Source organism: Anomaloglossus baeobatrachus, chromosome 8, assembly GCF_048569485.1.
Source record: "Anomaloglossus baeobatrachus isolate aAnoBae1 chromosome 8, aAnoBae1.hap1, whole genome shotgun sequence".
Lineage (NCBI taxonomy): Eukaryota > Metazoa > Chordata > Amphibia > Anura > Aromobatidae > Anomaloglossus > Anomaloglossus baeobatrachus.
Window position 1 is genome coordinate 196,851,174 of NC_134360.1, and position 26,324 is coordinate 196,877,497.

Sequence of the window (26,324 nt, forward strand, 5' to 3'; positions counted from 1 at the left end):
TTCAAGATTTCTATTTTAGTGAAAATCCAATTGTATTTATAGAGAAACAGCGGAATAATTCCAACATTTTCATGGTGAGCAGCCTTCTTAAAGGGAATCGGTCACCATGTTTTTGCTATCTAAAGCAATGTAATATAGGGGCAAAAATCCTGATTCTAGCAATGTGTCACTTACTGGGCTGCTAGTGTGCAATTTATAAAATCACTGATCAGCAGGAGATTTTCATTAGAGGACTAATAAACCTGCACTAGTAAACCTGCTGCCATGTAGTCCTCCATATTCATGAGCTCTGCATAAGCCCGCCTTTTATTGTCTGCTTTCTGCCTATGCATGGTGTACATAAGCTGTGTACACAGTAAGCTGCTAATCAGTGGTGGGGTCGGGGTTATACAGGGCTCAATATTCAGTGAACTACTAGATCAGCAACAGGTAAAATAGTTTTTAATACAAAATACAGCAAGCAGCTCAGTAATTGACACATTGGTGGAATCAGGGTCTCTGTCCCTGCATTATGCTGCTCACAGATGGGGTAACAAAAATTAGTTGATAAATTACATTTAAGAACCCAATATGCATTAAAGTACAAAGCTAATTGAACAGTTATATGAAAAGCAATCTTTTAATGAATGATCATAATACCAACACAGCCATACACATTTGAGTCCATCTTTGCATGTATATTTGTTCAATCTTGGACAAAATGCGCCTACTCCAGGTGGATGGGTGAAGAATGGTGAATCCACTTGTGATAAAATGAGTTGGTGATATTTATTAAACTATTAAAAGTAACTGAACTACACGTTTTGGCAGATATTGCCTTCTTCAGGTATATACTTGCCTGAAGAAGGGAATATATGCGAAACACATAGTACAGTTACTTTTCATCATTTATTGTTAAATATGACCAACTAAATTTATCACAAGTGGATTCACCATTCCATACCCATCCACCTGGAGTAGGTGCGGATTGTTAATTTTCTGTTCATTAGTCTCCTGTTCAGAGCTCTGAGGAGCACTTCTAATTCAACAAGTCCAGCAGACACCAGTGGGTTTGATGATTTTTACGATCATTACATGCTTGGTATCTCCAGTACAAGGTAAGTGCATTTCTCTGTGAGCACTCCCTATTTGAACACGCACTACTATGCCCAGAAAGTGCCGCTTGTTTTCTTCTTCACAGATATTATTATTATTATTATTTATTATTATAGCTCCATTTATTCCATGACGCTTTACAAGTGAGAGAGGGTATACGTACAACAATCATTAACAGTAGAAAACAGACTGGTATAGGAGGAGAGAGGACCCTGCCCACGAGGGTTCACAGTCTACAGGGGATGGGTGATGGTACAATAGGTGATGACAGAGCTGGTTGCACAGTGGTCTACTGGACTGAGGGCTATTGTAGGTTGTAGGCTTGTTGGAAGAGGTGGGTCTTGAGGTTCCTGATAACACCTATTGTTCATTTGTTCAGTCTTCTCATACATGTTCAGTGACCCTGGGCATCGAATTAACTTTGTGGGAATATTCTTTCAACAAAAGATCATCCATGGACAAATAATTGATTGTAGGATAGTACACTATACATAAAAAAAATTGATGGAAAGTTGTGTTACTACTGGAGGTGACACTGCTATTAAATTGTTAGGCTGCTGATGGTAAAACTACTGCTATAAACTAGATAAGATCTAATAATAGTGTCCAGGTTGTCATGTTATATTGCAAAGTACTTGTAAATACAAGCAAATTTTTAACTTAATAACCCTTTTTTTTTTAAAAAAAAAAAAAAATACATCTTCTTCATTGTCAAGGACAGAGGGATATTGTAACGGGGTATGTACAGATGGAACAGGGATTCCTAGGCTGACCCTAAGACTGGGGCCCCTGTGCTGTCCCTCATCTTGAAAGGAGGCTCAATGGTAGCCTGGTTTGAGCCCCCAGTGTGGCCCTGTGTATTGCAAATATAAAAATGGCTATTTTTGAGTTTATACATTATGTTATACGATAACATATTGTTTAATCAGACAGACATTGGTTCATGGTTACAAAATCTTGTGTATATGTAAGGGTTTCTGTGTGTTTGTCTTGAATATACAGGCAGACAATATACCATTGTAGGAGAATCCTTATAATTTACTTTAGTTCAACAATCTGATGTTTTATGTGTTTGCTATATACACAGACAGACAATATATCCTTTTACCCAGCTCAAATACCTGATGTGTATTCTTGGGAGATTTGAATGCTGTGGGTTTATTACCCCATTGTCTGATGTGTGGTGTATCTCTGATTCATCTATGCCCAAAGACTGGCCATCAAAGGGCATGGATCAATAAGACTACAACACATTAACTTTAAGGCTTGTAATATTGTTCAAGCCTTTATAAGATCAGATGAAGTATAGCACAGACAGAAGTTCGTGTTTGCTGCACCGTGAGATGTCCGGTCAGTGTTGGGATTTCCAGGAGTCCTCTGTCTATGTCATGCTTCTCTGACCTCCAGACAGATGATGTTCCAAAACTCCTTGGTGATGTAAGTATTTAACTGTACTTAACCTTTGTATGTTCAATATACAAAAGTGTACGCAATATCATACTTTTCCTTTAAGTTTGTATTTCATATTAACCTTTATAATAAAATTACTTATTTGCCTTCTTTAAAGCCGTATCTGAACCTTAGTGTTAAAAAAATATAGCAAAACACCCTGCCTTCTGTCTGAGCCCTGATACTACTCCCCCCACCCTGGGAGTGGGCCGCAAACCCAGTAACCAAAACCCCACAAATAGGCACAGACAAGGGTAAACAAAAATTTGTACACACTGCACTCAAACACAAAGGATGGACAGTATGTGAACTGGGGAGTAACATAAAAAGGGGTAGTCAATAAATGCACAACTGGAGAACTCACACGCCACGCAGAACCGCAACTTGCAAATCACCATAGAACTGGAGAACCACTGGAACCAAGGAAGCAGAAACCATATCTGGCACTCAGCCTTAGAATCCAGAACCTTATAAAGGGTGAAGGTGGTTGAGGATGGTAATCAGCAGCCTGAGCTCCCAGCAGGAATTAACTCCAGCTGAACTGTAGAGCAGCACAGCCAGACCCAGCCGACGACCCATGACAGGTTGTGCAACTAAGGGATCCCAGGCTGCCTGTTAGACGCAGCAGTGTGAACAGAGTCCGACAACATCATGACACCCAGTGAGGACAATGCTGAACACCGCAAGACAGATATTTAATTTTATAGTTTAGAGCTCATTGTCTAGGTTATTAGCCACCCTACAGTTACAATGTGGCTGGCTAACTAGGCAAGGAGCATGCTGCATGAGCAGGCTCTGTTCTTTACAGTCTGATTGCTACACTCAAAAGCTATCTGTTTCACAGAATCTGAACATTCCCCTGCGTGTCTACCATGCTGCAGAAGGAAAGCAGTTTCTTCTATCAGCCTGGAATTGAGCACAGGTTTAGACCAATATTGCGACCATGCTACTGGTCCAAACTGTCAATCTTCAAGAGAGCACCACCCTGTCAAAGCAGGAAGCTGGAGGCCAGAAATGGTTTTCTCTTGAAGATTCATTTTGAGATGACTTTTTAACCCTTTCTTGTGTAGGTATTATGTTAGCATCCATGGAAGTCCCAGGTTCTCCTAAAATCATCTGAATTTTGGCATGTAGAACACATTGATTGTTTTCTATAGTCTAAACGTGTCAGCAAACAAGCAGGTATAACTCAGAAGCACTTGCTTCGGAAAAAATATACACCATATTTGGACATTCAGAACACGCTATACTCATTTTTCAGACTGGTATGTGACTGGTGTTGTAGTCTTAATTGGCAGCTAACACCTGAATAGGCTGCCCACTCTACGGGAAGCATGTTTCAGCTTCTGTCTGCATAATCTAGGTATGTTTGACTCTCAAACTCTGCAGTGTTTCAGAGAAAAAACATAGTTTCAAATCTATGGGGACTGAGACTCACGTGAGACTAGTCACAGAATTATAGAATGGTAGAGTTTGAAGGGACCTCAAGGGCCATCAGCTCCAACCCCCTGTGACTGCAAGCTTTCCTAAATCAATCCAGCTAAATGTTTATATAGTTTCCGCTTGAAGATTTCCGTTGATGGAGAGCTCATCACCTCCCGTGGTAGCCTGTTCCACTCCCTGACTGCCCTCACTACCTCCCGTGGTCGCGTGTTCCACTCCCTGACTGCCCTCACCGTCAGAAAGTTTTTCCTAATGTCTAATCTGAATCTCCTTCCTTTAAGCTTCATACCATGTTTTCTTGTTCTTCCTTGTGCTAATCAGAATAGGGTAGTTCCCTCTGCGCTGAGACCAACTTTCAGATATTATTTGTAGACCGCTATTAAGTCTCCTCTCAGCCTTCACTTTTGCAAACTAAACAGTCTTAGTTCTTTTAGCTGGTCTTCATATGACATGGTTTGCATACCTTCTACCATCTTGGTTGCTACTCTCTGGACTTGCTCCAATATATCGATGTCTTTCCGAAAGGCGCTCTCCGGTGGCTTTTCCCTACCCACTTCCATGGAGTTATGGGTTTCTCCTTGTGCACTCAAAAAGGGAAGAAACTAACAACCCAGGGTGTAAGTGGGGAGAAGGTGTTGGATACTCACTTGTCTGACTCCAGCAATTCCATAGTTTCTTTAGCTCCTTAATGACCAAATCTATTTGAACCTTAATGAAGCATTTATTTAATATAGATATGACTGCATAGGGTTTTATTTCAGGAGCACAGAAATAGATGACTACAGATATAGAATTATGCTATTTTTATTTTACATATTATACAATTTATGTTTTATACTGCATAACCACTCATATTACTTTTTCAGGTTATTACAGTTGTGTAGATATTTAATATAATACATCTACTTTTTTGTTTGATGAGTTCACAAGATTTGTATTTTGCTATCATAATGACTTTTTGTAAGTTGTTTGCAGAATTTATTAAAATGTGTTTTCATTCATATTTTTTTAATTACATTTCTTTTTTAATCCTATTAAAAATCACCCTATGTGGATTCTCTGAAACATAACGCTATAATGTAGAAATCAGAAAAACACAGGAGAACAAGAGTAAAGTGCAAATATAAATTGCTTTATTAGAACACACACAACAAGGTGAAAGGTAAAATGGTACACTACCAGAATCTTAGGGACAGTTTCACACAGGTCCTGATAATATTAATAAGAGCCCACAAATGTATGTCAAAAAGTATTGACTATAATAAGTCTATATACATAAGGGCTAACACGTAAAAATTCAGGACAAAGTGTGAAAAATGCGGGTGGTTATAGCAGGGACTGTGGTTGAGGGTACAGGCAAAAAAATCAAACCTTGATTCCCCACCAGGTATTGGTAGGAAATCAAGGTGATAATAAATAAGACACCATAGGGGAGAAAAGATACTAATCTTGTAAGGGTAATACAAGAGGATAGTACATGTAGAAAATACGTGGTAAAAATACTCTGTTACCTAAAGTACTTATGTGCTATATCAATACAGCAGTGTATTACAAAAGTGCCAGCAGCCAAAAGCGCAGTCCCAAATAAGGTAAGGTCCCTAGAAGATGCCCAGGATCTCCATCCGACGCGTGTTTCGCGAGGGGTATATAGCTTTCTTAAGGTGGGGAGCCTAAGCAGTGAACCCAGAGCCTGCATTCTCCTTAAATAACCCTCCTAAATCAATACAACAGGTGCATGGCCAGAGAAAATAGGAACCGGAAGTGACCTATGCAGTGTTAGAGATGAGCGTTACTAACAACATAGATGTAATGATTAGGGGTATACTTCTGTATTGACCGCTAAACCGGAAGTGAATACACAGTATTCAGTATTCGGCCGCGGGGACCTAAAGTGACCCGCACAGACCACATGGTATCCACCGCTAGTAGCGCTAGCATGATAACCAAGGACGCACTTCCCAGAAAAGAAGGTGAACCAGAAGTTGTCATAAGTCCCAGAAGTACCGCCTCCCAATCTCAGTGGTGCGGTTCTATGAGTGCTATATACCTCCACCAATGACCGCCCAGGTTAGATGTAAAAGGCATTCAACATCTCGCCCGACAAGGAGGCCCCACGTGATTCAGGGGACGCGTTAACCCCGTAGCCACGCCCCACCATTCTTAATCAGGTTTGACGAGAAGTGAAAGAAATAATAAATACGCCCCATCTCATGTTGGACCTTACCAGGTCACGCCCACCTGATCCGAGGGATGCGCAACCCCGGAAACAGAGTGAGCGCGCACATGGACCGGCACAATCGACATAGGGGGAGGGGACAAAAGGTTGTAACAACAGGACGGGCATCGGGAGGGATGGATGGCCAGAGACATGTAAAAATCAGGCCTGCCCATTGACCAATAATGATCAGGGTATGATTTATCAGCCAAGCTAAAATATGTAAATTCTGTAGGAAATACAATAATTTTTGGTTACCTATATACTAACTCTAATGTACTGTTGATTAGAATTGAGTAAAAAGATTTACGCTGCCCTGGCTTGGCGTCCTTTGTGGAAGCCGGACCATTGACGTTTTCACCTTTGTAGTTGGCATACTATGTCCGGCTTCTTGGGAACTCCTTGCACTCACTAGGCTAAGAAATATCATGATGTCATGGGGTCTACTAAATTCAAGAGGCGCCAAGGATGTCAAATTAAGTATACTGGCATTACAGGTGAAAACTGCCCTGGTCTGGCTGCTGTGGAGGACTGGACATTGGACCAAGCCAACGCAAATATGTTTCCTCAGCTCTACTAAGGACCTGTCCATTAGTGCAAAAGTTGTAGAAAAGCATGATATACCACTGCAGTTTGTCCAGAAAGGTTCTTGATACTTATGTTCTGTAACTTTACATCCTGTCTTGTTAAAGGGAACCTGTCACCAGTTTTATGGCCTATAAGCTGCGGCTATCACCACCAAGCTCTTATATACAGCATTCTAACATGCTGTATATAACAGCCCAAGCCGCTGTGAGAACATAAAAAACACTTTATAATACTCACCTAAACTGGTCGCTGCAGTGCTGTGCAGGACCTCAGTGCCGGCGAGTGTGTATGACGTGGACGCGTCATGCACACAGGCTTCAGAAGACGGAGGAGCAAGATGGCCGAGAGAGGAGGCGCCGGTCCTGGAGAACTGCGCCACCCACCGGGCCAACCAGCACCGCAGCGACCGGTTTAGGTATTATAAAGTATTTTTTATGTTCTCACAGCGGCCTGCGCTCTTATAAACAGCATGTTAGAATGCTGTATATAAGAGCCTACTGGTGGTGGCCGCAGCTTATAGGCCATAAAACTGGTGACAGGTTCCCTTTACGTTCTTCTTCATCTGCATTCTGTCAGCACTTTGGAACTTGAATCTTCTTTTTCTTCTCTTTCTACAATATGTTAAATGTTGTTGTTCACTACACGAATATCCTCTTCTAAATTGCTATATTGCTCTGTATAAAATACAAAACAGGCTAAATTTTGGGGTTGGTGGCTTTCCAGCAATATCAGTGCTGAATCTCCCAGGGCTTGCATGATGTTTCTTTGCCATGTGAATCCGTCAGCCAATCAACGTCAGATTCTCTAACCTCCTCCAAATGTTAGTAACATTCAAAGGAAATAAGAGATACTGTAAGTGTCCACCAATTGGCTGCAGGGCTCACGTGGCACAACAATGTCATGTGAGCCATGGGAGACCTGATACCGATGTCACTGGAAAGGTGACGACACTGGAGGTAAAGGGAACCTGTCACGTGAAAAAATACTATTAACCTGCAGATATAGGGTTAGTCTGCAGGTTAATAGTGTTTTGAACCTGCCCGGCATCTGCAGGAAATGAACTTTAATCCTCCCAACAACATTTGGGTTCCAATTACAGGGGAGGTACTAACACGGGTTCAATCACAACTCTGTGTATGGAGAGCGTCGGCTGTAATCGCGCCTCCCCTGCACTGACTGACAGCTTCAAAGCATAAAGTTGTCAGTCAGTATGAAGGCGCTGTCACAGCCGCCACTCCCAAAACAAAAAGTGGTGACTGTACCACGCCGGTGCCTCCCCAATAACTGGAACCAGAATGCTGCCGGGAGGATTAAAGTTCTTTTCCTCCCGGGAAGCGGGGATCAATATGCAGGTGCCGGGCAGGTTACAAATTGTATTAACCTGCAGATTAACCGCATATCTACAGGTTAATGCACTTTTTAACGCGACAAGTTCCCGTTAAGACATCTTTTTTTAATTAAGTGATCTGAAGATTGCCTACTGAGCTTATTATCTATCAAATGAGATCAGGTTGCCTGAATGTACAGTGACCATTTTAAAATTAAAGTGCTAAAAAAAAAATCCAGACCTGTTATACGAAAACAAAGCCCCGTGTTTAATAAGAAATTACTTTATACAACAGGAATGGTGAGCGTTCTCGTGTGCTCTGAACATTTTTATGGTGAAGCGGAGTGCAATGTTATAAGCTTTGGAGGCATTACAAGTAAGGTCATCTCATCTACATAATTGTGCAGTCTGTGCTCATATTACTGTGAAATTATTTTAAAAAAATATAGTATTTTATGCAGCGTAGCCAGCTGCTGAAAGTAAAACTCGTTCAGTAGAGGAATTTGCTCATTAGCCATCCCATTGCTAGTGTGCCTTCAGCCATGTGGCCTTGACCTGAAGTCTGTGATCACTCTTTTCCTATAATAGAACTTCAGAGATAAAATTACATTCTCCCATCTTGGTTGCCATCTGTTTCATCAACTTTTCTTACAACATATGTTATTAAAATAAAATGAACCTTTGCTTATTATTACTTAACTGATACACTAACCAAAATCTTTAACTAATCCCATGCTTTTCCAAAAATAAGACAAGGTTTTAGATTATTTTTTTAGTCCGAAAAATGGGCTAGAGCTTATTTTCAGGAGATGTCTTATTTTTTTTTTTTTTCCATGAACAACAATCTATCTATCTATCTATCTATCTATCTATCTATCTATCTATCTATCTATCTATCTATCTATCTATCTATCTCTCTAACTAACTATCTATCTATTTATCTATCCCTCTATCTATCTATCTATCTATCTATCTCTCTATCTATCTCTCTATCTACCTACTATCTATCCCTCCCTCCTTCTATCTATATACAGTGCCTACAAGTAGTCTTCAACCCCCTGCAGATTTAGCAGGTTTGATAAGATGCAAATAAGTTAGAGCCTGCAAACTTCAAACAAGAGCAGGATTTATTAACAGATGCATAAATCTTACAAACCAACAAGTTATGTTGCTCAGTTAAATTTTAATAAATTTTCAACATAAAAGTGTGGGTCAATTATTATTCAACCCCTAGGTTTAATATTTTGTGGAATAACCCTTGTTTGCAATTACAGCTAATAATCGTCTGTTATAAGACCTGATCAGGCCGGCACAGGTCTCTGGAGTTATCTTGGCCCACTCCTCCATGCAGATCTTCTCCAAGTTATCTAGGTTCTTTGGGGTTCTCATGTGGACTTTAATCTTGAGCTCCTTCCACAAGTTTTCAATTGGGTTAAGGTCAGGAGACTGACTAGGCCACTGCAACACCTTGATTTTTTCCCTCTTGAACCAGGCCTTGGTTTTCTTGGCTGTGTGCTTTGGATCGTTGTCTTGTTGGAAGATGAAATGACGACCCATCTTAAGATCCTTGATGGAGGAGCGGAGGTTCTTGGCCAAAATCTCCAGGTAGGCCGTGCTATCCATCTTCCCATGGATGCGGACCAGATGGCCAGGCCCCTTGGCTGAGAAACAGCCCCACAGCATGATGCTGCCACCACCATGCTGGACTGTAGTGATGGTATTCTTGGGGTCGTATGCAGTGCCATCCAGTTTCCAAACGTCACGTGTGTGGTTGGCACCAAAGATCTCGATCTTGGTCTCATCAGACCAGAGAACCTTGAACCAGTCTGTCTCAGAGTCCTCCAAGTGATCATGAGCAAACTGTAGACGAGCCTTGACATGACGCTTTGAAAGTAAAGGTACCTTACGGGCTCGTCTGGAACGGAGACCATTGCGGTGGAGTACGTTACTTATGGTATTGACTGAAACCAATGTCCCCACTGCCATGAGATCTTCCCGGAGCTCCTTCCTTGTTGTCCTTGGGTTAGCCTTGACTCTTCGGACAAGCCTGGCCTCGGCACAGGTGGAAACTTTCAAAGGCTGTCCAGGCCGTGGAAGGCTAACAGTAGTTCCATAAGCCTTCCACTTCCGGATGATGCTCCCAACAGTGGAGACAGGTAGGCCCAACTCCTTGGAAAGGGTTTTGTACCCCTTGCCAGCCTTGTGACCCTCCACGATCTTGTCTCTGATGGCCTTGGAATGCTCCTTTGTCTTTCCCATGTTGACCAAGTATGAGTGCTGTTCACAAGTTTGGGGAGGGTCTTAATTAGTCAGAAAAGGCTGGAAAAAGAGATAATTAATCCAAACATGTGAAGCTCATTGTTCTTTGTGCCTGAAATACTTCTTAATACTTTAGGGGAACCAAACAGAATTCTTGTGGTTTGAGGGGTTGAATAATAAATGACCCTCTGAATAAACTTTTCACAATTTAAAAAAAAAGAAAAAAAAAAAAAAGAAATAACATTCTTTTTTGCTGCAGTGCATTTCACACTTCCAGGCGGATCTACAGTCCAAATGTCACAATGCCAAGTTAATTCCGAATGTGTAAACCTGCTAAATCTGCAGGGGGTTGAATACTACTTGTAGGCACTGTATCTATCTATCCCTCTATCTATCTATCTATCTATTTATCTATCTATCTATCTCTCTATCTGTCTATCTATCTATCCATTCATCCACACACACAAATACCATCCTGTCTCCTCTTCAGCTTTAGATTCATGCACTGACCTTTGGTCACATACTGTAATGTGATGTCACAAAGGTCCTGAAGAACGTAACCAAATATATGCAAATCACTTCCAGTCATGTTCTCGGCACCAGCGCTGTAGTATCCTCACAGTGTGCAGTGCATGCAATGTCAAGATTCCAAAATCAGCAGTCACATAAAGTCACATAAAAATTAGCCCAGGTATCTTTCACTATGGTCACTCTTTCCTTTACTAGGACTACTGGAGGTGGCCAAGTTATGTTCTCAGTTATCTCCTTCAGCCTTATAGAATAAATAGACCAGTCACACCTGCAGTTTTCACACTTGTCAAAGGAAGCTCTTCAGAGCAAAGGTAATCCCTTGTGAACAGCAAGTTATCACCTGTCTTGTAGCTAGCTGATACCTTGCTCGGTTGTGCCAACCCCTTGAATGAACAGATCAACACAAAATTTTGTACCTAAAAAGCTTGAACCATCATTATATTTCACACCAACTCCTCCTTTTCATAAAAATGGCTGTGTGCCCTTGGGACTCTGCTGTATTATGGAACATCTAGAGAACATCTAGAGAAAATAGAATTAAAGGGCGTGCTGAGCGTGCGAGGAACTTCAGCAAAGTGCGGGGATTGCAGGTAAGTGTGGCATAGTTTAAACATAATTTAATAGTGGTGATAACTGTAATTGTTTAATTTCATTAGGGAATTGTGTGTCTGTGTTTGTCTGTGATACTGTGAAAAAGCAAAAGAAAAAAAAATGTCTTGTGATTTAATTAGTAGTATTAGCCACACCTGTTTCTAGAAGCTTCTGGTAGTCCTTGTGGAACTATATAAACCAGCCAGAACAAGCGAGGTTCTGAGCGTGCGAGGAACTGCAGCAAAGTGCGGGGATTGCAGATAAGTGTGGCATAGTTTAAACACAATTTCATAGTGGTGATAACTGTAATTGTTTAATTTCATTAGGGAATTGTGTGTCTGTGATACTGTGAAAAACAAAAAAAAAAAAAAAAGTTGTCTTGTGATTTAATTAGTAGTATTAGCCACACCTGTTTCTAGAAGCTTCTGGCAGCTTCTGGTAGTCCATGTGGAACTATATAGACCAGCCAGGACAAGCGAGGTTCTGAGCGTGCTCGGAACTGCAGCAAAGTGCAGGGATTGCAGGTAAGTGTGGCATAGTTTAAACACAATTTCATAGTTTGACAAAAGAACATAGTTTGAATTTATCCTTATACATTTCCCATTGTTTTTTTTTTCTTTCTTTTGTTTTTCTACTTTACTGTTTATCCCCATTTAATAGATGCTCCATGGACAATGCTACCAGGTGTGTATCTTAGCAGATGTATGCATGCCTTGAGTAGCCGTTCGAGGATGAATATGTCTGCACTCGATGCAAGTATGTTGCATATTTGGAAGCCAAGGTAACTGATCTAAATAAGCAGCTTGCAACACTCAGTGGCATTGCAAACCTGGAGAGGAGTTTAGGGCTCACTGAGCTTTCTCTGGCTGGGGCCAATGATATGGAGGAGGGTGGAGGTGGGGAAGATCAGGACCCAGAGGTAAGTAGCTGGGTAACCGTTAGAAGAAGAGGTAGGGGGAAAAGTGTCAGGGAGCCTAGTCCTGACCTGGCACAACCTAGTAAATATGCCTGTTTTACTGATATTAGGAATGAAGGGTGAGGACTAGGGTCACTACAGCAGGACGTTGCTCCTAGCAACCAGGAAAATGACTGCTGTAGGAAGGAGGGAAATAGGAGTGCAGCAAAGCCCAGACAGATGTTGGTGGTAGGGGACTCTATAATTAGGCGGACAGACAGGGTCATCTGTCTCCGAGACCATGAATGCCGAACAGTGTGTTGTCTGCTGGGTGCTCGGGTTCGGCATATTGCGGATCGGATAGACAGATTGCTGGGTGGGGCTGGGGAAAACCCAGCGGTCATGGTGCACCTTGGTACTAATGACAAAGTGAGAGGCAGGTGGAAGGTCCTTAAAAATGATTACAGGGAACTAGGAGAGAAGCCCAGTCCAGGACCTCCAAGGTGGTGTTTTCAGAAATACTACCGGTGCCACGAGCGTCACTAGAAAGACAGAGGGAGCTTAGGGAGATAAATACGTGGCTAAGAAATTGGTGCAGGAAGGAAGGGTTCAGGTTCATGGAGAACTGGGCCGACTTCTCAGTCGGCTACAGGCTCTACGGTTGGGACGGGCTGCACCTCAATGGCGAAGGTGCAGCTGTACTGGGGGAGAAAATGGTCAGACGGAAGGAGGAGCTTTTAAACTAGGATCTGGGGGGAGGGAGGGTAGTGGAGCAAAAAAGGGGATTGATAGAGCAGATACAGACAGTGAGACGGTAGGGGTCAATGAAGGATTGGGGGAGGAGACATACAAGGAACGTAGGGAGGCTAGGAGTAATAAAGGTGTTGATAGTATTAAATGTCTACTGGCAAATGCAAGAAGTCTTGCAAACAAAATGAATGAATTGGAGACTCTTATGTCAACCATGGATTATGATGTGGTGGGCATTACGGAAACCTGGCTGGATGAAAGCCATGACTGGGTGACAAACATACATGGTTATAGTACATTTAGTAGGGACAGGAAAGACAAAAAAGGTGGTGGGGTGTGTATATTTATCAAATCTAACCTAAAACCTGTGTTGAATGATGACATTGGGGGGAACTGCAACAATGTAGAGTCAGTATGGGTAAATGTACATGGGGAGGGGAATAATGGAAAAATGCTAATTGGAGTTTGCTATAAGCCTCCTAACATACCTGAACAAATAGAGGGTGAAATGCTGCAACAAATTGAAAAGGCAGCTAATAATAATAATAATCAGGTTCTTATTATGGGGGATTTCAACTATCCAGACATACAGTGGGACATAGAATCTTCTGGTTGTGCTAAAAGCTATAAATTCTTATCTACCATTCAAGACCATTTCCTCTCTCAGATGGTAGATGAACCGACGAGGGGAGATAATTTGCTAGATTTGGTCCTGTCAAATAGACCGGATACAATTTCAGATCTACAGGTCCGGGAGCACTTGGGCACCAGCGATCATAATATGGTAAGCTTCAACGTAATATTCAATAGAACATTTCAAAGGGGAAATGCTAAAACCTGGAATTTTAGGAAAGCCGATTTCAACAAATTAAGGGAAGAGCTTAAATGTGTAGATTGGGACAAAGTCATGGTAACTGGGGATACAGAACATAAATGGGGAAAGTTTAAGGATATACTACTAGAGTCCTGTAAAAAACTTATACCCTCTGGTAATAAATTGTCCAGGAATAAAAAGAAACCACTATGGCTAAATAAGACTGTACAAAGTATAATAAAACAAAAACAAAGGGCGTTTAAAATCTTAAAGGCTGAGAATACAGAAATAGCATTTCAGGAGTATAAAGGTATCAATAGGCAATGCAAAAAAGAAATCAAACAAGCAAAACTAGCTCAAAAAGAAGGAGCCAGCACGATTTCTATACTGTATTTGTTGATAAATTAGAGATTTTTGGCAAAACATTGCAATATTTTGAGCCACCCCGCCAACGTCACGGCAAATTCTATGGGGCAGTCCTACACTAAATATTATATTTTGTTTGGGGTGCCATATGGCCTCACACATCAAATGCAGAACTGCTTGAGGCAGCACTTACCTGGTGCTTTTCATTCCTGTGACTGAGTCACAGCTGTGGGCGGGACAGGCTCAGGCAAGTGCTGCTAAGATTAAAAAGCCTGTGGACAGGACCGGTGGCTGTGTGTGGCCTCCACCAGGCCGTGCACCCTCTTTTGGTTGTTCTATCTGTAAACTGGTTTAGCTATTGGTGACTGTTCACACACAGCCACCAGTCCTGTCCACAGGCTATATAATCTCAGCAGCACTTGCCTGGGCCTGTCCCGCTCACAGCTGTGACTCAGTCACAGGTACGTGAATGAAAAGCACCAGGTAAGTGCTGCCTCAAGCAGTTCTGCATTTGATATGTGAGGCCATATGGCACCCCAAACAAAATATAATATTTAGTGTAGGACTGCCCCATGGGATTTGCCGTGACGTTGGCGGGGTGGCTCAAAATATTGCAATGTTTTGCCAAAAATCTCTAATTTATCAACAAATACAGTATAAAAATCGTGCTGGCTCCTTCTCTTTGAAGCAAAACTAGCTACTGAAACAAAAATCGCCAATAACATTAAAATAAATCCCAAAATCTTTTATAAATACATTAATGCCAAAAGGAAAACAAAGGATAGTATTGGCCCCTTAAAATATAATAACAAGTTAGTTATAGAGGACAAACATAAGACTGAGATATTAAATAGGCATTTCTCATCTGTGTTCGCCAAGGAACTGACTGTACCAGGGATCATTCAACATGTGCAAAATCAAAGTTCAGCACCCGATATAATTAATTTAATACAAGAAGAAGTACGCCTACGTCTGAGTAAATTAAACATTGACAAATCCCCAGGGCCAGATGGCATTCATCCACAAATATTGAGGGAATTGAGCACCGTAATCGACAGACCGCTGTATCTCATCTTTTTAGACTCGCTTGTAACAGGGTTGGTGCCTCAGGATTGGAGGATTGCTGATGTGGTACCGATATTTAAGAAAGGTAAGAGGGTAGATCCAGGCAACTACCGTCCAGTAAGCCTGACATCAGTAGTATGCAAAGTTTTTTAAGGGATGACATGCAAAAATATATTGCAGAAAATAATATAATAACTGACAGACAGCATGGATTCCTGAAAGATAAGTCGTGTCTAACCAACCTGTTGGGGTTCTATGAGGGGGTACGTGCAAATCTGGATATTGGTAATGCAGCTGATGTGATTTATTTGGACTTTGCAAAGGCATTTGATACTGTACCACATAATAGCCTTATACTAAAGCTCCAGAAGCAAGGACTAGGGAAACTATATGCAACTGGGTAAGGAATTGGCTAAAAGATAGGAAACAAAGAGTAGTCATAAATGGTACATTCTCTAAATGGGCTATAGTCAGCAGTGGGGTGCCGCAGGGATCTGTGCTAGGACCAATTCTTTTTAATCTCTTTATTAATGACCTTGTGGATGGGATTGATAGTAAAGTGTCAGTCTTTGCTGATGACACCAAACTATGTAGGATATTAAAAACTGATCTTGATAGTACAATATTAAAAAAACATCTGGATAAGATGTCAGAATGGGCAGATACTTGGCAAATGAGATTTAATATTGATAAATGTAAAGTAATGCACCTAGGACGGAGTAATCCTATAACTGCGTATACATTAAATGGAAGTAAACTCGGGACTACAGAACAGGAGAAGGGCTCGGAGATTCTCATTACAAAGAAGCTGAGCAGCAGCACTCAATGTCAAGCAGCAGCTGCTAAAGCAAACAAGATTTTAGGGTGCATAAAAAGAGAGATTAGATCCCGGGATCCCAACGTATTGTTACCCCTCTATAAATCACTTGTAAGGCCACATCTGGAATATAGGATCAAGTTTTGGGCTCCACATTTAAAAAAGGACATTCAGAAGTTAGAGTCAGTTCAAAGGCAGGCAACTAGATTACTACAAGGGATGGAGGATGCCCATATGATGAGAGGTTGAAAAAGTTAGATATGTTTAGGTTAGAAAAAAGACATCTCAGAGGAGATCTCATTTATATGTATAAATACATGTGTGGTCAATATGAAGGACTGGCACATGACTTATTTCTTCCAAAGACAGTAGTAAGGACCAGGGGACACTCACTGCAGTGGAAGAAAAGCGATTCCGACAGCTAAATAGGAAAGGGTTCTTTACAGTTAGAGCAGTCAGACTGTGGAATGCCGACCACAAGAGGTAGTAATGGCAGATACTATAACAGCTTTTAAAAAAAGGGCTGGATGATTTCCTCAGTACACACAACATTGTTGGTTATAAATGACTTAGTGACCAAATGTAGAACTGGTGGCCGAAGGTTGAACTGCATGGACCTAGGTCTTTATCAACTATGTAACTATGTAACTATGTAAGGGAACCTTTCACCAGGTTTTCCCAATATAAACTAAAGTCACCACCTTTATCACCTCTTTTACTGCAGTCCAGCAAAATGTATATAAGTCCCTGTCTTTTTCTGCATTTATAAAAATACCTTTTGTAATTCCTCCATATGGCACAGTCCAGTTCAATAAGCATCGCTGGTCTCCCTCTATCCATGCGTCCGCCGTCCACCTATCCTGCTAATGTGAGTGACACATCCTATGTCATCCACATTGCACCACCAATCTTGCTTTTGTGCAGCCATGTGTTTCTCTGCTTAGCTGAGGGCAGAGTATTCTTGTAATGGGCATGCAATGGAGAGGACAAATAGCGCCGATGACTCTGAAGTAAACCAGTCACATGCGCTTTACAGTACTTTGTGATGCCCTCATCAGGGCAGTGCAAAATGCCAAGCAAGATTGGCGGCGTTATGTGGATGACTTAAGGCTACTTTACACACTGCGAAATCGGTCCCGATATCGCTAGTGTGGGTACCCGCCCCCATTGTTGCGCGACACGGGCAAATTGCTGCCCGTGCCGCACAACATCTCCCAGACCTGTCACACATATTTACCTGTCCGGCAACGTCGCTGTGACTCGCGAACCGCCTCCTTTCTAAGGGGGCGGTCCGTGCGGCGTCACAGCGACGTCACTGAAGCGTCACTGAACCGCCGCCCAATAGCAGCGGAGGGGCGGAGATGAGCAGGACGTAACATCCCGCCCACCTCCTTCCTTCTGCATAGCAGCCGGGAGGCAGGTAAGGGGAGCTTCCTCGTTCCTGCGGCGTCACACGCAGCGATGTGTGCTGCCGCAGGAACGAGGAACAACTTCGTTACTGCTGCAGTAACGATTTTTAAGAATGGACCCCCATGTCGCCGATTAGCGATTTTGCATGTTTTTGCAACGATGCAAAATCGCTTATCGGTGTCACATGCAACGGCATCGCTAATGCGGCCGGATGTGCGTCACAAATTCCGTGACCCCAACGACTCCGCATTAGCAATGTCGCAGCGTGTAAAGCCCCCTTTAGGGCGCATTATCCACATCAACATATTTTATTCTAAAATAGATATATATGGGGCTACAAAAAAAAAATATTGGATTTAATTGAAAGTAACAGCACTTTTTGCCTTCTGTAGCTTCTATATTGCCCCTTTTTATTGCGGGCTACTGAATGAATTAACTGAAAATCCATTAGTCAGCTTATTATTGAGGTTCTGCTTGGAAGTTTGTAAAGGTTTTTGTTTTTTTTCTGAGTTCCTTTCAGCTGATTTCTGACCCCAGATGAGTATCGGCTCAAACTCAGCAAGGCAAGTCCAGAGTGTGGTCCGATTTTCACAGACTTAATGAGGAAGGTGGATAAATTTTTTCTTTTCATTCTCCAGATCCCACACTGATTAGACTCTGATTAAACCCTGACCATTGCCTGATCAGTATAATTGGACCGTTTTTCTCGGATGTGGAGAAATGGCTCTTGGGTACCTACCCTAAGGGGTACTTTACACGCTGCGACATCGCTACTGCGATATTGTCAGGGTCAAATCGAAAGTGACGCACATCCGGCGCCGGTAATGACGTTGCATCGTGTAAAGCCTAGATGCGCCAATAAACGATCGCAAAAGCGTCGAAAATCGGTGATCTGTGTGGCGTCAGTCATTTTCATAATGTCACACCAATAGGAGATACGATGTTGTTCCTCATTCCTGCGGCAGCACACATCGCTGTGTGTGAAGCCGCAAGAGCGAGAAACATCTCCTTACCTGCGTCCACCGGCTATGCGGAAGGAAGGAGGTGGGCGGGATGTTTACGTCCCGTTCATCTCCGCCCCTCCGCTTCTATTGGCCGCCTGCCGTCGCTGTGACGCCGCACGACCCGCCCACTTAGGAAGGAGGCGGGTTGCCGGCCAGAGCGACGTCGCAGGGCATGTAAGTGCGTGTGAAGCTGCCATAGCGATAATGTTCGCTATGGCTGCTATCACAAGATATCGCATGTGCAACGGGGGCGGGTACTATCGCGCTCTGCATCGCTAGCCCATGCTAGCGATGTCGCAATGTGCAAAGTACCCCTTAGAGATGCCTTTTTATTCATTTGGCTACATCCATTTCGTAATATGGGATTTGTAAAGTCTCTAATTGGTAGCTCATGTCTGTAGAAAAAAGATCTGGACCACGTATATAAATATTACACAATTATGTAAGAAATTTGTGGTTAATCAATATGAGGATCTGAGTTAAAAATTTTAATCAACGTGTATTAGCTCATTGTCACTTCACTTTGATCCCTTTTAACGTGGCTGTCCGTCCACTCTATTAAGTGCAAGCCGTTGGTGCTGTACTGGTGGTGTGTGGTGGCATTTGCCACTATAGTAATGTGTTTGTGGGTTTATGTGACCTGCAATCCAAGGGGATTTGCCTGGCAACCGGAGTGCAGTTGGACACACGGGTGGCATTCTCTATGGAAGCATTGTTGTGGCAGTTGTGACCAGCATATAATAGTATACAGAGTAGGGACCCACTATAAATCGGTTGCAGTGATGTGGTAGTGGCTTTATACTCTTTGATCAAACTGTTAACTGAGAACCTCATATTCATTTTTTAAAATTTTGTCTTTGTCACAGTACATTTATTTATGGTATTTATTTTTTTTTCCTCTACAATTACAGTTTAATAGACAATTTCCTCTTTTGTGGATTAAGAACTGGGGGAGACTACAATCTTCCAATAGACAGGATTCCTGGAAACTCAATCTGCAACTATACAATATTTTTAGCATGTAATTTTTATATGTCATAAATGCCTCAGATGGTAATGCCCTTAAGTTTTTTTGTTGGCCATAGGGATGACTGAATTTGAACATGTGGCCTTTGGATCAGAGATGATCATATAATCCTGGCTTAGGTAATCTAGTGATTCCTCAACAACATTATAGGGCTGAGGTCCCCAACCTTTCTGACCTTGAGAGCCACATTCAGCTCTGAGAGAGGGTCGCAAGTCACATCCAGCTTTGAGAGAGGGTCACTGACCCCATCCAGCTCTGAGAGAGGGTCACGAGCCAAATCAAGCTCTGAGAGAAGGTAGTGAGCTACATCCAGCTCTGAGAGAGGGTTGAAAGTCACATCCAGCTTTGAGAGAGGGTCGCGAGCTACATCCAGCTCTGAGAGAGGGTCATAAGTCACATCCAGCTTCGAGAGGGTTGTGAGCGACATCCAGCTCTGAGAGAGGGTTAGGAGCCACATCCAGCTTTGAGAGAGGGTTGCAAGCCTCATCCAGCTCTGAGAGAGGGTGGCTAGCCACATCCAGCTCTGAGAGAGGGTGGCGAGCCACATCCAAGTCAGAGAGGGTTGTAAGCCACATCCAACTCCGAGAGAGGGTCGCAAGCCACATTCAGCTATGAGAAAGGGTCGTGAAACACATCCAACTCTGAGAAAGGGTGGCAAGCCACATCCAGCTCTGAAGGAGCCCACAATACTGGTATAATGACAGCCAAAGCTTTTCCACAGAAATCCCACTGAGGCAGTATGTCAAGATCCAGGGGTTCCTAAATTACCCCCATTCAGATCTGCTCTTCTGTGTGGGGTTACACACAAAAGTCACAATCTGGAGCCCTGCTCTTCATAGCCATTTGCTAGACCTGGTGCTAATGCACTAAGCTGGAAGACAGCCATGAGCCACACATCGTGGGCTAGCGAGCCACAAGTTGGGGACCCCTGCTATAGGACATGTGTAATAAAATGTACTTTTTAGGATATATGTACTAATTATAATTAATTTAGTATGTACTAAAAATAATTATCTATTTGTCAATAATAGATACCCAAAATGGTATTTGATAGATTTTGATTTTTGATTGCAGATGCTATATAATTCCACGAAGTGCAAAATCGAACAAATCTCAGTAACTTTTGATTATGATAAATTAAACCCATCAGATTGTTGTGTTTTTGTTTTGTTAACTTTACAGATGGGAATACAAAAAGATATCGTAGATTTTATCTTTATTTTTTGTGATGTTTTACACAATAAACTCACACAGTAGCATTGATTTTACTTAGATAAAATACATTTATAGCAATTTACAAAGTTTTAGAATTTTTGAAAACATTTGCATAACATTTTATTAAACACAATACTTTACATACGGGTCTTTTTTTTTTTTGTTGAAAAACATAGTCATATTTTTTTTTATATTCTTTATTCAATAAAGCACAGCCTCACAAAGAAATTAGTGCCCCCCTTTAGCAAGTAAGAAAATTAGAAATTTAAAAAGATGTCATCTGGTTCTTGATTATTTCTAAATTAAGGTATTAGTATAATGTAAACAAATGTGACATTTACAAAAGGCATTTTAGTTATCAAATATTCATGCAGGTGTTTTCTTGAAACAACTGATATATCTTTTTCTAAACTGATGTTTTTACCATATAGTATTATTATTATAATTATTTTTATTATTTTACGCCCTCTATAAAAGAAAAAAAAGAAAAAGAAGAAAAAAGTCAGTTTTGGCACTTTAAGTATAAAATGACTTACATGAACAAAGTCCATGTAAAGAGCACAGTTTCAGGGATTACTGAAACAATCAGAAATCATGTTTAAGACTTTGGAAAGTTTGAGTAGAAAAAGTCACATACCTGATACACCGTACTAAATTTTTAGGACCACCTTATAATCCACTTTCCAAATGAGGATCAAAAACAGGATGAATGTGGAAAAAGGACAATATTAGTTTTCTTGGTAGTCAACACTGAGTCCGTAAACTAGGTACTAGGTACGTAAAAGACGGGCATCACATTCATTCTGGCCTACATCCACATTGGTCTTCATCTATTGACATCATCCATGTGTAAGGGGGTGTGAGGATTGGCCACCCCACACCTGCAAATCCACAATGTGGAAGGTGTAATTATGTATTGTGTACAGTTTGTAATGTGTAACATTTAAGTTGGTGTAATATGTGTGTGGCCACTAGGTGGCCACATTGGGCTAGTTGCTTCTCCTGGTAGTAGGGACTAGAAAGAGTTAATGGCAGGGACGAGTCCAGCTTATAAAAGGAGAGGGAAACAGAAGAGGACAGAAGAGTCCCCAAAGAGGGAGATATGTGTATATTCTCAACCGATTCAATAAGACGGACCCTCTGGGTCATATCCCACTGCTGGACATGTGGGACCCTAGTGTGGAGAGGGCTGTTCGAACCATGTCCCAGAGTGTGGGTAAAGTCTGGACGGCCTGGATGGTGGTCACCCCCTGGTAGATACCCAAAGAATCCCCCGACCAGCGGAAGGTCAGTGGGCTCCAATGACGGGGGTAGGTCCTGATAGCACCGGCAGAGGATTACCGTCCCCAGAAAGCCTGTCCTAGCTTATAGCTGAAAATCCCTGTGGGTGGGATGGCGTGACAACTGGAGGACTATTTTATCCTCTCCAGCAGAATGAAAATGGGTGAGGGGATGATGGACTCGGAGGCCTGAGTACCAGGGAAGTGGCTGGCCTGCAAATTGAGAGTGACTGCAGTTGCTAGTGGCAACCCCGATGGAGAACTGGAGTGTATGTCCAAAGTATTGTGGAGAATGGACTGTATAACCTTATTGAAGGGGAAGAGATGTGCCCGCCGCTGGCGTGATGTGAATTTTGTGGACTTTTTACCCAGTTAAGCAACGTTGATGTTGAAGGAAAACTGTGTCTGTGTGTGGTGTTTGAGGGTCCTGGGACCTGCTGCAACCAGCAGCTGGGAAGCGATCCTGAAGAGAGAACCAGCCCTGGCCTCCAGACGGAAAGTAAGTACCTCGCACCATTAGTCCCAGCAACCAACCCCTGCACTAAAAAGGCAATTGTAATGCAGAGTCAACACCCTGGGCTGCACTGTGGTCGAACAGCAGACTGCTACAGCTACCACGGCACCCAACTGCCCTTTTAACACATGGCTGTTACAAATTTTGACAAAATAATTTTATCAATGATTTATTTTCTCTTTGATATTACTTTTACTCTTACCACCCAAAGTCTGTAGGAAATGTCATAAGTGCCTAGTCAAGGGACGTCTAAAATTGAATTGAGGGGCAGTGTATCATATTACAGAATGTCGAATGTTGGACATTTGGCCCGTTTGGCGGAGAAACCTTTAGTGTAAACACATTACCATCCAAACTACTAGATCGAGATACACTTCTGTGTCTTTTGTTGCAAAGTCCGCACATATATACCACGCTATATACCACTAAACTTTACATTTTCGCTGACATTTTTGTAAACATGTGCTACCAACTCGTGAAAATATCCTAACTCGCGTAAGCTTTCCAACGTTACTATACTCTTTATAACTTTATATTTATACTTTTAGAAAATATAACTTCATCTTCTATAATTTGGTCTGGCAGTGTTCTTTATCTCTAGGAAACGATGACCTTTGAAGGTCACCTTGATGACTATTTTACATACTTCTTAAACCCTGTATTTATGAGATTATGAAAGAGGAACAATCATGGAAAGTAGCGGGACATCCAGAAGATCTGAATGTCTCTGCCGCAGAGCACCTTTTCTTTAGTTATGATGTGCACTCTTAATAATAAGCAGATTAAAAGAAGAACTAGCTAACGAAATCAAACAATTATACCATTGTAAGTGAATTACACCCACACTTTGTCAAAGTAAACCGTGAGGACAGATCTGCACAAAATTCTGGTAAAGTCAAGTGCAATTATTCCACAATAACAGAGCTGAATGTCGTATTCTGTACAAAGGCAGTCACTACTGTCCTAGCCAAAAAACTGTTAAAAGAACTACATAGTAATAATGTGCTTATGCAGATATGTTAGACTTGTAAAAATTTACCACCTCCCCCTGTCAGTCCATATTCTGCAAAAGTAAATATTTTACAATTAAAGAAAATGTTACTTTTTTTTGCAAATTGAAACAATTTCTGAGATTAAGGACCAGAAAATTTCGGAATTGGCACATTCATGAAATAAAGTGTCGATGTTCCATTCTTTTTTAACCAATATTTGTTTGCTTTTTTAGTACATTTTTGAAAAGTAACTGATTGTATGATGCTTTTATTCCTTCGCATTGGTTTCATGTATTTGCATTGTGCTTTCATTTTGTCCCATTCTGCACAAGTTTGTAATATGTCATTGTTCGTGTTAGTATGCTTTATCCACAAGACCGTCTTCTTGACCATTTGTTATTTTGGCACGTGTAAGATCGTTTTCTGCTTTTATCTCCAAACTAATAAGAGCACAAGCTTTATCAAAGTAGGATACACTCTAGAAAAAAAATCAGTGGAAACGTTGCTTATTTTTCCCTCATTCTTTATATGTGCGTGTTGGCGATGTTCCCTTGTAAAAGATGTTCCGAGTGCTTTCTGGGCTGCTACTCCTTTCTGGGATTAAAATGATGTTGCCTTTTCTCCTTAGAGTAGAGTCACGACTTGATGATATGGATACAGTCTCTGAGCCAATTTCGCTTCCTTCTACTGGTGTCACTCGTATTGTGGTTATTCCATGAAGAAGGTGGTCATTATCAATGTTGCTTCTCTTTCTTTCGGTAGTGCCAAAAGTGTCTTTTAATGACTCACAACTTTCAGAGTCTCTGTTGAGGTCATTCAATTCATAAGCTTGACGCAAAGTTCCCTTCTCCGGAGCTTTCCATTTCCATGACCCACTCCCTTCACCTTCCATGGGCATTTGAATAATTGGCCTATTATTTTCTGGATGGGCTTCAATCCGGACAATATTTGTTGGCTCATGTTCTGTCAGAGCTTTGTACCTGATTGATCCCGAACAGCTGACCGTACTACCGTCTGAACTTTTGGGGCTACCCTGAAGCATGCCTTGCTGCTTTGACATGGCTATGACTTGCATTATCCTTGGCTGACTGTTACTACGGCAAGCAACACTTTTTTCCGCCACCTTAAGCCACTTTGATCTGGCAGAACTACATTTCGGAGATGTAGTTATGATATTTTCATGAGTTTCTTCAGGAATATGTACTAGTTGAGAGGAACCTGGGCGTGATTGTATAGAAACTCTAGGTCCACCAGGAATACCGGTATTATTGCAGCCTGGTACACTTCCAGGTTGTAATTTAAGGTATGGATTTCCTGGTCCAATGTGGTCTCCATTAACACCAACCCTTACAGGCTCTGAGCTTGACCTCATTTCTATGATTCTTTGTGGAGAGAGTCCAGATTCAGTTTCGATGACCTGCAAAGATAATTTACGACTTTCATTCTTGGTCTTCCATTGCGATAATAGCTGTTTTGAACGGGCAGAGTCCATCGAAGCATGAATAGTTGCATTTCTTCTTGCTGGATCCTCTAATGATGGGGTATGGACTCTGGGCAAAGTATTGCTAAACGTAACCATGTTCTCCTTGCCCATGGGACTTCGAGGTGTTATCACTTCTACATCTGTACTTGCTCTTTTAATGTTTGTCAAAGAACTTGATTCACGGTTATTTCGGTTAAGGATACTTTCAGAAGGATGTAAAGAAATACCATCGCTGCTACTGCCATTTTTCCCTGGTAATATCCTACTGGCGTCTTGACTAAGCTCCGTTAATGACCTTAGTGGTTCCCTAAGTGGAGGAGGAGGAGGCTTCTGTGGAATGTTGTCTTCACTAGGCTGAAAGTTTCCAACAGCATAAAGGCCCTGGAAAAGAAAACATTAATATTGGTATAATTTTAATGAAGTCAGAGGAAAAATGTTGCTAAACCTCAAATAAATAAACCAATGCTTCAACTGTTAAAAGAAAAACAATAACACAGAAATGTTATAATAATACATCACAACTATCAAAAAGAAAAAGGAAATCTATAACAACTTCATTGACTACAAAGGTTCCTATATTAAAGGGAAATTGCTATCTCCTAAAAAGGCTTTGTACCTGCAGATATAGTGGTAATCTTCAGGTAAGTGGCTTTTCAATTATGTCTGAAAGTCTAAAGGCCGCTTTACACGCTGAGACATCGCTAGCATTTCCTGGCGATGTCACGTGCGATAACACCCGCCCCCGTCGTACGGCCGATATGTGGTGATTGCTGCCGTAGCGAACATTATCGCTACGGCAGCGTCACACGCACATACCTGCTCTGCAACGTCGCTGTGACCGGCGAACTGCCTCCTTTCTAAGGGGGCAGTTCGTTCAGCGTCACAGCAGCGTCACTGAACCACTGCCCAATAGAAAAGGAGGGGCGGAGATGAGTAGGACGTAACATCCTGCCCACCTCCTTCCTTCCTTATTGCCGGCGGCCACAGGTAAGGAGAGGTTCCTCGTTCCTGCGGTGTCACACATAGTGTGATGTGTGCTGCTGCAGGAACGACGAACAACATCGTACCTGCAGCAGCAATGATAATTGAGAATAGGGGGGGATGTCACGATTAGCGATTTTGAACGTTTTTGCGACGATTCAAAATCGCTCATAGGTGTGATACGCAACAACATTGCTAACGCGGCCAGATGTG

At 41.9% G+C, this 26,324-nt stretch overlaps 1 protein-coding gene across 3 annotated transcripts in view; it reads right to left on the bottom strand.

Moving 5' to 3' along the window:
- Positions 1-20,845: 20,845 nt before the first annotated feature.
- Positions 20,846-26,324, bottom strand: part of PLPPR4 (phospholipid phosphatase related 4) — a 196,080-nt gene continuing 190,601 nt past the window's right edge. For all 3 annotated transcript variants that reach the window (XM_075320075.1, XM_075320074.1, XM_075320073.1), the window contains one exon: positions 20,846-25,511. In XM_075320075.1, the coding sequence (XP_075176190.1) occupies positions 24,165-25,511 (1,347 nt within the window). In that variant the 3' untranslated portion in view covers positions 20,846-24,164. The remainder of the gene's footprint in view (positions 25,512-26,324) is intronic.